Source organism: Bombina bombina, chromosome 6 (assembly GCF_027579735.1).
Source record: "Bombina bombina isolate aBomBom1 chromosome 6, aBomBom1.pri, whole genome shotgun sequence".
NCBI lineage: Eukaryota > Metazoa > Chordata > Amphibia > Anura > Bombinatoridae > Bombina > Bombina bombina.
The window spans coordinates 188,217,955-188,232,970 of NC_069504.1; the positions used below are offsets into that span (position 1 = coordinate 188,217,955).

At 35.4% G+C, this 15,016-nt stretch overlaps 1 protein-coding gene across 8 annotated transcripts in view; it reads right to left on the reverse strand.

The window, feature by feature from the left end:
• Positions 1 to 9,784: 9,784 nt before the first annotated feature.
• The window catches only part of FOXP2 (forkhead box P2), a 298,530-nt gene continuing 293,298 nt past the window's right edge, over positions 9,785 to 15,016 (reverse strand). For all 8 annotated transcript variants that reach the window (XM_053716711.1, XM_053716710.1, XM_053716709.1 and 5 more), the window contains one exon: positions 9,785 to 13,660. In XM_053716711.1, coding sequence (XP_053572686.1) covers positions 13,516 to 13,660 — 145 coding nt within the window. In that variant the 3' untranslated portion in view covers positions 9,785 to 13,515. The remainder of the gene's footprint in view (positions 13,661 to 15,016) is intronic.

The following is a 15,016-nucleotide window of genomic DNA, read 5'->3' on the forward strand; positions in this document are numbered from 1 at the left end:
CCAATTTTGGGCTAAGGTAATATATTGGATGAAAGGTACGCTCAAAATACAATATGATATATCACCATTAGAAATATTTTTTTTTAGTAAAGTCCCAACACCCGCCCCAGAAATTATAAAATGATTAACTTGATTATATTGGTTGGACGTAACTTAATTTTAAAAACATGGAAGGCCAAATCTGCCCCAAATATAAAATCTTTGAAGAGTGAGTTGACCTCTCATTATATATTTGAACAGTATAGTTTGCAGAATCCAGCAGATGCCCAACTAGCTTTTTTTTTTAAACACTGGAAACTGTTTATCACTTCCTTCCCAGCGGAGACTCAAAAGACGCTGGTTAGGCCACTGAAAAATTCTGATTATCCTAGTCTTTTGAAGGTATAATCTAGATTTTATTAAAGACACAGAGACGAGTATTTTTTTTGCATAACTCTTTCTTTACTACTCAATGCAGCCTTTTAAAGAACAATAACATTGATAAGATAAATAACATGCAAATAATAAGAAGCTAACAGAAGATTATTATAGTGAGAAAAAACAACCAATCAGCACAGAGAATAGCCTATAAACAGAGCACCCAGTTAACACTCTTCCTCTTTCTAATTGATGCTCAAAAGGAATAAGATATTAAACATCATGAAAAGTCCAAAAAGTCCAAAACAACAAAGGGTAGAAAACGCCAACTTCCTGTAGAATTGATGGATGGAACTCCATGACATGTTGAACTTGATAGAAGGCAAACTAGATGTCCAGAATTCAGTGGATGGATGATGAGACCTCATAGTTGAAGGAAAGAATGCAGAAGATGAAGATGGATTATAATTACATGGATACTGTTAAAAAATAAAAATTGTTAATAACATATAATAATAAATATCAGGGTGGGAAAAAACATAATTATCTATTTGAGGAGGGAAAATACTCGTTTCTGTGTCTTTAATAAAATCTAGATTATACCTTCAAAAGACTAGGATAATCGGAATTTTATTACAAGACCAGAGACTCCTATTTTTTGCAAGTTTAAAGTAAATTAGGAGAATAAATTAAGCGAGGCATGTTGAATGGGTCTGAAATAAAATTGTTTAAAAATGGAATCAGAAGACCAATCTGCAGCATTTAAAATTTGTTGGAGAGGAGCCGCTTTTAAAAAAGGCCTTTGAAGCAGCAGAACCCTCTGACGGGAATGAGCTGTGAAAGAAATGTTGATACCAGCCTCTTTCATGACCCATTTAACCCACCTAGCAATAGAGGTAGAAGTGATAGGAGCATGGGGAGGGACAAAATAAATAAGTAATTGATTATAATTATTTTTCCTAAATATCAAGGTTCTAGATTCATATGACTTTAAGCATTCGACCACACACAGGGAAGGTTCGGAAGGAAGGTAAGGATAGAAGATGGAAGTAGATAAAGTTTTTGTTCTGCAAGCAAGAAAAAAAGGTGAATCCTTCAGGAGAGAAACGTTTAGAATTCCAATCCAAGGCTTTCACATCAGATACTCTTCTGAAAGAAATAAGACAGAGTAGGGTAGCAAGTTTAGCGGAAAGTTGTTTTAGAGACAACAAGTTATTAGCTGGCCAAGATTTAAAAAGAGCGAAAATTAAATCTACATCCCAAAATAATTCATGTTTGGGAACAGGAGGGCGCTTTAATCTAATGGCTTTAAGAACTCTACAGACTAAGGGATGTTTACCAACAGGTAGATTATTGATTAAGTTATGTCTGTCTGAAATAGCTGATCTATGGACATTAATCATTCTGTATGCTAGGACTGAGTCAAAAAGATGAGACAGGTAGTTAATGATCTCGGTTAAATCCGAAGAAACGGGATCCAAATCCCTTCGCAAGCACCAGCTAGACCATTTTGACCATGCGGCAAAATAGCATCTGCAGGTACCTGGGGCCCAAGAATCTTGAATGAGGGATCTAGCTCCCTCCGAAAGGACTCGGAGGGACCAGGGTCCCCTGATATTGTCCATGCTATCAGAAGAAGAGAGCCTTGGAGAATTAGACTGTGATATTCGCCCTCCGGGTTGATTAACAGGTGAGGAAGTGGAGCAAAAAGAATAGGAAGATTGATGGACATCTCCAGGAGGGAGGGATACCAAGATTGGGTTGGCTAAAGGGGAGTCACTATAGTTAGGCATAGGAGATCCCTGCGGACTGTTGAAATTGTCCTCGGGATCATTGAGAATGGAGGGAAGGCATAAGCTTTCTTGGAGGGCCATTGTTGAAGAAAAGCATCTATTGCCGCAGCTTCCGGATTTGGACGCCAGCTGAAGTATGGGCAAATTTGAAAATTGGTCCTGGACGCAAAAAGGTCCAAACAAAATGGACCTCTGAGAGATTGAAGGAATAAAAACATTTTCCTGTCTAGTCTCCAATCGCTGGAATCTGTCAGCTGTGTTCGATTGTCCTGGAATATATTCCGCTTTGATAGAAATATTCCTGTCTAAACAAAGATGAATAAATTCCTTGGTTATGTTGGACAAATTCCTTGATTTGGTGCCTCCCAAACGATTGAGATATCGTACCGCTGAAATATTGTCTATGCGAAGGAGAATAGAAACTGGAGAAGAAAATTTGGCAAAACTTTTGACTGCAAACGAGCCAGCCAATAATTCCAAACAATTGATATGTAAACGTTGCTCCTCCAATGTCCATTTGCCACCCGTGATGGAAGGACCACAGCGCGCACCCCAGCCTGAAAGACTGGCGTCGGATTCTATAACAAAATCTGGAGTTCTGTCAAAAATGGCTCTCCCATTCCAGGCTTCTAGGTGAGAAAGCCACCAAGAAAGTTCTTCTTTGGCCTCTAGAGATATAAAGGTATCAAATGAGAATAGGAAAACCCCTTTCCTTAAATGAAGAATCTTTAATCTCTGAAGTTCTCGGTAATGTAAGGGGGGCAGGGAAGATAGCCTGAATAGAGGATGATAGTAACCCTACTATTCTGGCTATAGTTCTGATAGGGGACTGAATCTTTGGATAAGGTTTTGGCAATTTCTTTCTTGATATTCTTCACTTTGTCTGAAGGAAGACTCAGAGTGGATAATATCGAATTGATTTTGAAACCTAAGAAAATCAATGACTTTGTAGGGAAAAGAACTGACTTCTGTTTGTTTACAATGAAGCCTAAGGATTCTAGTAAGGAAATTGTGGTAGTTAGATGCTTCTGAAGGGCAGAAAAATCTTGGTCCATAATTAAAATATCGTCTAGATAAATTATCAGAACGAATCCCTCGGAGTCTCACCAGGCCACTACTGGTTTCAGTAACTTGGTGAATATCCAAGGGGGCTGAAGACAGGCCAAAGGGAAGGCAAGTGAAATTCCAAAACTGGTCTTCCCAACGGAATGTCAAGAATTTCCAATGTTCTTGAGCGATTGGACGGTTAGATAGGCGGTCTGTGAGATCTAGCCGAACAACCAATCGTTTCCTCTTAAGGCATTCTCTTAATAAATGGAATTCCCTCCATTTTGAAAATGATGGTACACAACAAAGGCATTTAAAGTTCTTAGATTTATGACTGGCCTGTTTTATTGTTTTTCTTTTTTACTAAAAATAGGTTGCTTAGGTAGAAATCTTGGGGTTGAAAAACTGGAAGAATTGCTTTTTTGGAAAGAGAAATAGAATTTTCTCTTTTGACCAAAAGAGAGTCCTCCTGAGAAAAATGAATGGGGGTGAGGAAGACAAGTTTGAGTTGGGAGAGAGAATGAATTCTATGAGAATACCTGATACAGCTTGTTAAGACCCAGGGATCTGAAGTAATTGAAGCCCAATTTTGAGCAAACAGGGCGAGTCTGCCACCATTTTTTTCTGGGAAAGAAGAGACATGGAGAGGAAGTAATGAACTTACCTGAAGCTTGTCTAGCTCTGGCTCTGGTCCTAAAACCTCTCTGAGTCCAGGGTCAACCTCTTGTCAGGAAGAAGAGGGAGGTAGTTGGTTCAGAATAACCTCTTTGAAATTGTGTCTGAAATTGATGTTGGTATTGGGTTTGTTGGGGATAGTAGTGGAACCTGGATAAGAATGGGTTGTGCGGCCGGGAAAGCGCCCTCCTGCTCTCCCGGCCCTGTCAGGATAAAACCCTGGTTAGGGTTAAGAAATTTTCTTTACGGATGTCTTTACTTTATTTAGATTAGTGGAAAGTATTGACATATTGGCTTAGATCTTTTTAAGTATGAGTCCTCCAAACAAAGAACCCCTTGTTATCTGAACGGATATTGCTTGAGGAAAAATCGGAAATTTTAGGATCTATTTTCCTCAAGATGTACGTCTTCTTTCACCAGACATTGCACAATTAGTATTTCCAATAAAACAGAGAAGTCTTTGAGACCCCATTCTCTGACAACATAGGGATCCAAAGGGCAATTTTCAGCTACACCTTGCTCAAGATAAGTCAAATAGTTTAGTGAGGGGTCCAACAGAATCTAAAAGTTTGTCCTTGGCAAATTTCCAGATCTATTCACCTCCTTTTTTCAATTATAACCTGGGGTGCCGATAAATTTTAAAATTTTGGGTTCAACCTCAGGGGTGATGGAAGCATTTTTAGTAACAAGGGGACGAGGACATTCAGCTTTCATTTGTTACGGGTTTGTTTTTTTAGGGTTTACGTAATTGATGGTCAATGAATTTGGCTATAAATCAATAAGGGGACACCACTCGGATCGGACCAGGGAAGGTGTAACTCGTCTGGTTTAAACCTAAGGTTGCCTAAACAATCTATAAAGTTCTTCCTCGTCCTCAATGTAATCATAAGATTTTTTGGATTTCTTTTTCAGTTTTTTGGGCTGCAGGGGAGCCATCAGAATTATCCGAATCATTGAAATTTTCTGAATTAATTTCTGTATATTTGTCATCATCTGAATCCTCAGATTCTGAAGATGATTATCAGTAATATTTTTTGTTTTAAATTTGATTTTTTGCATAAATAAGTATCACCCCGATTGGTTACCCACGGGGTGCAGGGTTCTATTGACAGCGGTGGTTTTACTTCCTTTGCTGTGAGGAATATTAGGTTTCAGTTTAAAAGTTGACGTGACTTTTCAATAAGATTTTTACTTGCTTTATAGGCAATAGATGGGTTCTTTCTTTTAAAGATATTTTCCTTTGTTTCTCTCCCCATCAAAAGAGGTCATTGTTGTAAATAAATTATCCATAGAGGGAATCTATCATAGATTGTACAGTATGTAAAGTTAAGGGAGGTGATTTTGTTTGAGATTCAGGACATTGTTTATAATGTATTAATATACAGCAATGTTTAAACAAATTAAATATTAAACTATTTTAATAAAATAATAAATATTTCCTTTAGGAAAAAAATTATATATATCTTAATGTATTAGTTTGGTAAATAAAAAGAATTTATCCAAACAGTTTTTTAAACATACAATTGAGGTAAAATAAAGTCTCACAGATTAACACTGCAAACGTTGCAAAACTAACTTGTGAAATGATGTAAGAGATACCAAGAAAGATGGCAACTGTAGGATGTAAATAAACTTTTATGTTTGCAATATGAGGGAAACCGAGTGTAACAGGAAACCAAAGTTACCACCCTGGTTTGATAGTAAACTTCGGGCTGACTGAGAGGAAGGGCTATAGCGTCAGCAATAATGGGCGGGAAGGGGTCGGCCCACAAATGGCGGCCGCACGGCCGAAGGACAAAACCAAACTGGAGAGGGGAGAAAAAACAGACAGGTAAGGAAGTCAGGGGAAACGATATATAAAGAACACTAGTAAGCGAATGTCATAATATGACAAGAAAGGGGGCAATTAAAGTGGAAACGAATGAAGGCCACAAACAAGAAATAAATAAGTAAGAAAACCAAATAAAGTAGAAAAAACGGAATTAGAAAAAAGGAATAGAAAAACGAAAAACAAATAATCAACTGTAAAACAAGTTAAAATAAGAACAATACTTATATATAAATGCAATAACAATAAAATATTTTTTATTTAAGACTGCACCACTTATCTGAGTATGAGCAGCAAAAGAAAGAGGAAGAGTGTTAACTGGGTGCTCTGTTTATAGGCTATTCTCTGTGCTGATTGGTTGTTTTTTCTCACTATTATAAGCTTCTGTTAGCTCGTATTATTTGCATGTTATTTATCTTATCAATGTTATTGTTCTTTAAAAGGCTGCATTGAGTATAAAGAAAGAGTTATGCAAAAAAATAGGAGTCTCTGGTCTTGTAATAAAATTCTATTTATGTTCAATCGCAAGTCTTAGCAGGTCACCTACCAAGTACTTGGATAGAGGATAGTGTGGATAGGGGATAAGGCTTGAATCTGAGATGGGGTAGGCACTCTAGTGCTGACTGGAGGCTTGGGGGGCGTGAAGGGGAGAGAGAGAGAGAGGTTTTCTCTGTTTTTGATTCCACATTTATACTTTTTATATGTCCTTTTTGGTTTTCTTTCCCCTGTTTCTAATTTTTTTTTTTGTTTGTCTGGTTTTGTGTTTATTATAAGGAAAAATTCCAGCATTTATGTATTACTTTACGCAAACAAAGATTGTATTGTTTATATTTAAGCTTATTAAATGTTATGGGGCCCTGCGTGGCGCAAAAGGTAAAAAAAAAAAAAAAAAAGAATATTTCAATAGTGATTGAGCATTCCCAGTACATTGGAAATATGAATATTGTGAACGCCCAATCACATTCTTGAAATAAGAAAAAAAACAAGCCATAGGACACATAGAAGATTTGTACAATCACACGTTTATGTACATATTCTATCATTATGCTATACAATCCCCAGATCCTTTAGTAACCTGTTTTATAATGGGGAAACATTGCCTTGGGTATCTAATATTCAAAACACTGTCCTTCATTTAGCTATACCTTTTCAGCCATCAGTCTTACCTGCTTTTCAGTGGTGATATTTCCCAATGAAATTGAATATATATATATGCAGAATTTGAAGTGTTACTACACAGAAAACATTTTTTATTTTCGTGAATGCATAGTCTATTTTGTGTAAGCACACTTTAAAGACGACCCCCCCCCCCCCACGCTGCCTACATCGCAGCTCAGTGGCAATGTCGCAGACTTTTGCTGAAGTTTTGATCTCCATTATATCATAAGGAAGACACATCAGCACTAGTCAGCACAATGAGGTTCAGCTCACTTTTTTAATATATCGCAAAACAGACGAACTACGAGCCTGGTAAACCAAAATAGGCAATTTATTTTTGGTCTGACAATGTTTTTAATCTCGGGGCAAAGAGTGCAAAAGTCTAAAAGCAGTGAAGGGTTAGGTATGAATTTAATACAAACTCTGAATGTCATCCCTTGAATGTTAAAGAGATTCTGGATACATAGGTTTGTTAGCAGTGTCTAACATGAAGATATAGAATGATTTATATTCTGATTAAAGGACCACTCAATGTAGTACAATTGCATAATTACCAAGTGCATAATAAAAATGTAATGATTTAACACCTACTCTAATTTTCAAATAAGCAGTATATTTTTTTCTGACAAATATTTTTTTTCTCCCATTTTCCGGCCCCCTGTATCATGTGACAGACATCAGCCAATCACATTCTAGTATATGTATAACCTATGAACTTGTGCACATGCTCAGTAGGATCTTGTTCCCCAGAAAGTGTGCATATAAATAAACTGAGCAAAATATGATAATGGAAGTAAATTGGAAAGTGTTTTAAAACGGCATGCTCTTTCTGAATCATAAAAGTTTATTTTGACTTGAGTGTCCCTTTAAGTGAAGTACTTTCTTTAGTTTTATGTCTATAGCCCCTATTATTGAATGGCACATGAAAAACCTTACTGACACTTGCAGGTGCTTCCCTACGGCAATTCTCTAAAAAAAGGGGTTGTCTTTTTGACTTGCAAGATGCCTGTTATAGTAAGTAATAAAGTTTACTGAAAAGGGAGACTGGTGGGAAGAATGATGTTAGCTGGGAAAAGGACGCACACTTTATTAAACACTGCACCCAATAAGGATGTGAAATTTTTGTTATTGCGTTCTGAGGCATTGTATTTGTATTACTCTAATAAATCTGGTACAGAAATTAGACAAATGACTGCAGCCATTTTCAGCATTTGTTTCACTAACGAATGCTGTACAACAAAATCATGTACAACCTGAACAGCCAATACAAATCACATGACCCTGTTATCAGTGCATATTATCTTACGATCACCTCTGTTTTCATATGCATGTGTATTAATTAGTGTAGGTGTTTTGTATATTTTTACACAATCTCGCCATCTTTATGTTTGTGAGATAAAACAGATCTGCAGGGAGGAAATGTTTTGAGGATCTGCCGAGACCTGGCAGATAATGTCCCCTTTTCTGCCAATTAGCAGAAGTAGGGAAACTCATTTTGCTATAAGGAAAACAATTAACTTTGAATTCTGTACTTATAAGCATGAATTTCACAATGTGCACTGCAGTTTTATTTCAATTAAATTTTTCCATTAAATATGAATTTTGCAGAATCATTTTGTTACAAATGTGATTTAACAAAGCATTTTTTCTGTCTTATTATAACAGCTATTTGTTGCATACAATTTCTAATTTATGATTTTGAGTCCTATAGTAATTTATGTATCTACTTTATATATTCAAAGGGAATCCACCCCATAGTGTAAAACAAAATTCAATTTGTTTCTAATATCGTTTACTTCATTATCTTGGTATACTTTGCTGAAAATAAGGTAGATAGGCAGAAGAGTGTGCACCTGTCTGGAACACTATATTTCAGAAGGTTTACAAGAATGCTTTTAACAGTGTTGTACATTTGCAAGAGCACTAGATAACTGGGTATATTCTTCAGCAAAGAATACTATGGAAATTAAAGGGACATGATACCCAAATGTTAAAGCACTTGAAAGTGATTCAGCACAGCTGTAAAAAGCTAGATAATGTCGCCTGAACATCTATATGTAAAAAAGGAAGATAGTTTACCTCCAAATTTCCTAAGTATTCACTCCCTACTGTAAAGAGAATTTAAGCATCCTATCAGGATGCTAGTCCCAGGACTTGCAAGGGAGTGTGCATCTGGCATGTGCAAGCACAGTCATGTTATCTTCCTATTTAGTTTAAGGAAGTTTACTATGAAATCTCACCAATGAAATCTCATGAGATCACAGAAAAGCATGACCTCGGCAATGCTGATGCTGATTGGCTATTGTTTTTTTATTTTTTGTCTTTCAACTTGCAGCTGGATGGCAGCTGAAGTATAACTGTTCACAGAGCACTTACTAGTGTGAGCTGAAGAAATGTTGAGGAAAATATCTTCCCTTTTTACATAGAGATTTTTATGTGATATTTTCATGTCAGCTTTTTACATTTATGCTGCATCACTTTCAAGTGATTTAGCATATGAGTATTGGAACCCTTTAAGCAAATTTAATCATAGTAGTAAATCCTAAAGTATTTGTGTGTTCTATATAAATCATGAAAGAAAAATTTGGGGGTTCATGTCCATTTAAATCCAGGGAACGCCTACTGTTCACAAGTTAAAAACTAACTTTCAGAATTCCAAAACTTCATAGTACTTGGTAAAATTCTTAGAAAATCTTGCAACCCCAGATACTTTTAGATTATTGAGTCCTAAGTAAGAACATAAATTCTGGGATTACGTTTTTGCCATTTTTGAACACCAGGAAATTGAGTGCCAGAGTTTTAGTTTCTTGATTGTCATGCAGAATGCAGGATTGCTGGAAACTCATTTGTGGAAAGCAAAGCAAGTATCAAAGAATATTACGATAGTTTAATGCTATGGTAGGGAATTAAATCTGTGAATAGTAAATTGGGTCAAAAGATTTAGATATTTTATTTTATTCCAGAAATGTAGGCAAATGAATGAAATGAGTTCATATACATGTTTACATCCAACAGTTCAGAAATATTGTTTATACATAAAGTAAAAATGTACATCCTTCTTAAACTGAATCAGATTTCATTGATTTGAACAATAATACCAACAATGTAAAAAGGGTGATATGTTGAAAACCGAGAAAAAAATAAAAAAAAATAGTAAAAAAAAAAAAGCAAATATCAACTTTCACACTTTAGCAGGTAATATTATAAATATGGACACTAAGGTGAATAAATTTGAAACAGCTTCAAGTGAATGCAATCAATGTTAATGCATTTTTAAATAGAATAGTTTATTTTGAAGTGGTTCAGTATATGCATTCCTACATTTGCTTCTGATTCCCTCATTAAGAAATTACACGTACAGCATATGAAGTTAAGTAGCTGTGGGTGTAGAATGATTACGATAGCTTCCCCCATGTCTTGGTTTTCAAAAGAAAACTCAGTTAGAGGTAATTCTACCTAGTACTTGTAACAGTCACATGAAAATTTAATTGATTTTCAAACAGTACAACTGTGTTATGAATGTAGCTATATAGAATGCTCACCATAAGCCCACTAGGTTTAAGCAATTGTATTTTTGTAGACAAAACTATGCAAAATAAAAATCTGATAACTCCCTGGTGTTAGAGGTAGACAGTTTTCTTTCAAATCCTAGGTTTGGTCCTTTATTTTATTCAGCAGTGAAAGCCATGAATACAGAACGAATAACAGCTGTTACAATTCAACCATGACTTCTAACGTCAGAGAATTCAAGGTATGAACACAGTACACAGTAATGAAAAAAAGTATCAAAAATTAGTTTACCTCGAAAAAAGATAAATAAACAAGTATATACCACCAATACATAAACAGATGTTTGTGCTACAGTTAAAATTGGCTGTATACAAAAGATAATGGTTTTCCCATGATCTGTGTATGATAGAAGCAAGAATACATGAGCCATTTAAATTGTCAGACAATATGCTTTATAAGGGTATGCACAGAAGTTCAAGCAATAAATACAAACATTAGTTCAAAGCCTTACAATAGCTACGCAAAGCAGAGCAGAAAAAGCATGTTTTGCTATTAATAGCAAGCAATGATATAAGAGTAAAAATTCATGAAATGCATTAAAGCAATTTTTTTTTTCTTAGAAAAAGTCCGGTCATTTATGGGTCCACCAACATTTTTACATAATATGCACAATTATCAAAATACAGACCAAGCATCTCAGAAACCTCAAAAAAACCTAACATCTAATTTCAAAGCAACTGCTGTTTTGGAGGTTTTTTCTGGTATAATGTGCAAGCAGCTATTTTTAATTGTATTTATACAAAATCCATGCTAAACTCTACAAGTATATGCATTCTGTGGCTGAGACTTCCTTTCAAAAGTTTTGGAACTGAGGTATGCATACTTTAGCATTGTAGTCTTTGGCCACTATCTTGATGGTGCAATTATCACATTAACTTTAAATCTAGCTAGGTGGACACACATATGACAACTGATTGCCCTTTTAATGTTATTTTTACAATATTTCCCTATATGGTCAAGGACAATCTTAAGTAATGTGACATGTTTATCCGATACTAGTAAACTTATCTCCGTCACTTATGACCATAAGACAAATATAATGAAAAGTAGCAGTTACTGTGACGTTCTGACAATTAATGTCTGCCATAATTTTTCAAATTTTTTTTTCTTTTTCTTTGTGCAGAGGTAGAAGCTTTCAGAAAGCCTTTTGGGTAAGTGGGAAAACCCTTTTGAAAGCCTTTGTGTCCTTATATTTGGCGTGATAGATGACTGTGTGAATCTTTAGGTACGTTTGCTGATTCCAGCAAAAAGTAAATGATGAGCTTAGCTTGCAAGGACTGATTCCATCACATGGAACTGGTCCATATGTTAAGCTCTAGCAGCCACCTTATGTCAAAAACTGTTTGTAAAGCAATAACCATAATTAGGTTATGAGGTCCCTTGGTTGGGGTAAAGTATTTTATTTAAGACTTGGCACAGCACATGAAAAGCAACATGTAAAGTTTCTAGGTTTAAGCAAGCATCTCACTATGCTATTCTCAACAATAAAGAATTATAACTTATTTGGGGTTTGGATGTGTTAAAAAACAGCATTCCAAATGTTTGGCCTGTGCAAGTCTTCAAAGGGGAGTGTATTGTTAGTGTTAATATCCCGTATAAACAGAGGCAGAATTTTATGTAACTTTGGTTTGACTGAAAATAAATACCATGGTCTAAAATTGCTATATCTTTGTTTTCAGTGTAAAAACTTATCTAGCTCACTTTAAATCAATATGAAATTAATTTTTGGCTTTACTAGACCTTTTATGTTTGGTTCCTACTTTTTTTTATTTTTTATTATAACTTAAGACTATAAAAAAAATAGTACACAACAGATAAAGACCATACAGTACAAGACATTCTAAGAACATATATTCACCACAGAAAACAATTGACTGTATGGGAAGTAAAATAAAAACCACAATGTTATATATATATAACAATAAGCAATCTGCATTTGTAACAAGTACATATATGTTTTGGTCGGTGATCCACATTTTGTTGCTTTCCATAATAACTTCCACTGGAGAAATGTCGCTCCTTACATGAAAGCAAATCTTCGTAAGGTTTTGAGTGGATTCTGGCCTCAGAAGAATACACTGTAACTCAATTAACTTTTAGGATTTGTTTCTTTGTATAGGGCTAAATGTAAATATCCCAGAGGTCATCAGAAAACAGCAGGTAGTTCATGGAAAGTTTCCTTTGTACTAATTAAAGTTACAGAAGACGGACCAAAGCGTGTGGCTGCTTCTGTCGTTGAGCTATTGGCCATTGTTTGATTTGGCTTTGGTTTGCAGCTGTAGCCTTTGACTGTGTTTTCAGGTAGACAAAGCTTTTTCACAAGGAGGTAAATAGTACAGTTGTAAGATTTATGCAGATATGCAAATGTTGCTATGGCGCTTGCACAGACAATGTTAAGGATTGCACTTTACAACTTAACACTAACAGCACAGACTGGAGGCCTAAGGTTTTAAAATGGTTGCAACAGTCTAATTACTGTGATTTGCAATAGTGAACTTATGTCATTTACATTTGGTGGCACCAACATAAAAAAAAATAATAATTAAAAAAAAAGGAATGTGCTTGTTTGTTTGTTTACCATTTCTGATAGAACAAGCATGGATACTTATTTCTGATTCTATTCCTGTGCAAATTAAAAAAACAATAGCAACAAGTTGAACTTGGCCAGCAATTGTTTCTAACATTATAACTACTGTATGCTTGAGATTCACATTGATGAAACTAACACTATTTTTGGCAGTATATGAGGCCGTTTGACTTCTACAGAACATGTTTCCTCATATTCAGTCATTTCATGAACCCTTTTGAGCCATATTTTAAATGGGCAAGCCATTATATAAAGAACAGTTTGTTTTTTCAAGAAAATCAGTTTTTTTGTCTTTAAAAAAAAAAAAAAAGTAAACAAGCAATCTTGCTTGTTGTGTTGAATCCTAAAGGGCTATTGTAACAAGTTCCTCAAGGACTTTCTCCAATATCCATGCGTAATAAATAGTCACAGTAAAAATCTGTCAAATATCCATGGTTGTGGAGTGGTTGTGAAGGTCAGTGCTATGTCCCTTCATTTAAGGTCTCTAAAAGTTTTTTTTTTTATTCCAGATCCTCTGACAATGGTTCTTCATCAAGATCTCTGTCGTCTTCCAATTCTGGACTGTGATTTGCTGTTGTGACCAATGACATTGGACAATCTTCATCATCTGCCATCACTGGTTCTTCCTTGACATGAATTGAATGTCTGGGGGGGAAAAAAAGTAAATGTAAAAAATTCCTTTGCACAGTACTCTTTTGATTTTAAGACTTTATTAGCAGCAATAAATTTAATTAATATCAGAATATTTAGCAAAAAATAAATAAATACATAGCTTAGAAAGCACAACTGAACTTATGCTCAACTCTCTCCTTATACAGGTGGCCCTCGGTTTACGCCGGTTCAATTTGTGCCATTTCAGAATAACAACCTTTTTTTTCAGTCATGTGGCTGCTATTGAAAAGCATTGAAAAGCAGTGCACTAATTAAAATAGCCAGTAGGTGGAGCTGTCCGCTTGTGTTGCAGCAAAGTTATGCAAGCTTAGCAGACTTAAATTAATCTGTGTACACATAACAGACCTTAGCTATCGAGCAACAAGATCTAGCAGCCACTTCCCTATTATCGTCCTGTCCAGCTGCTTGAGGTGAGGGTGCCTAACTGTCTATTAATCACTACAGATTTAAATGCATAGAATAGGTGCAGACCCAATATTATCTAACATGCTAACAATGCAGAGAACTGTTTGCAGAAAAATGCAAGTAAAAAATGTGTTTGTTCATTAAACTTAGTTTGATGATACAGTCTGTTGTGTGATTATTTAATTAGTTTTATAATGCTGTTTAGCATTTAAAGTCTTCATTTCAAAGCTTTAAAAATAATGTATTAGGTGTTACTTATGTCAATTTTGAGAGGGGCCTGGAACCTAACTCCCTCACTTCTCTTTGACTTACATTATAAACTGGGTTTCAATTTACAACGGTTTTCGATTTACAACCATTCCTTCTGGAACCTAACCCCGGCGTAAACTGAGGGCTACCTGTACTATCAGAAACATCAAATAACACTTGGTATCCACTACTCTCCTTTACCGTGGCCACACTCTACAGTGAAGGAGAATTAACTGGCTTCAATGTTGTCATCCTCATATGTCCCAACTTATCCTTTAAAAATATTTTTTTCATGACTCATCTGTCTCTTTTTTCTACCCTAAGCTATTTCCCAATTGCCCTTTTTTATCATACTTTTAACAGCACCCATCTCTCTAAATTCCACATCAATCTAACTACTATCCCATCCCTGATTCTCCTAATCCTAACCTCAAAATATACTAGAAAAGCTCATTGGTCTAACCCATTATATGCCCTCCAGCTAGTTACTTGCTATATGGTTTCTGTCTACTACAGCACTCACAGAGGTCACAAAAAACTGTTTACTGACAAACAAAAGAGCAATTATTTAGACTTATGTATTATACCTTCATGCAGAGCTAAATAATATGTTGGGACTTAAGTAATTTTGCTACTACAAACATAAAAATAATAATATTCATTGATGTATACAGT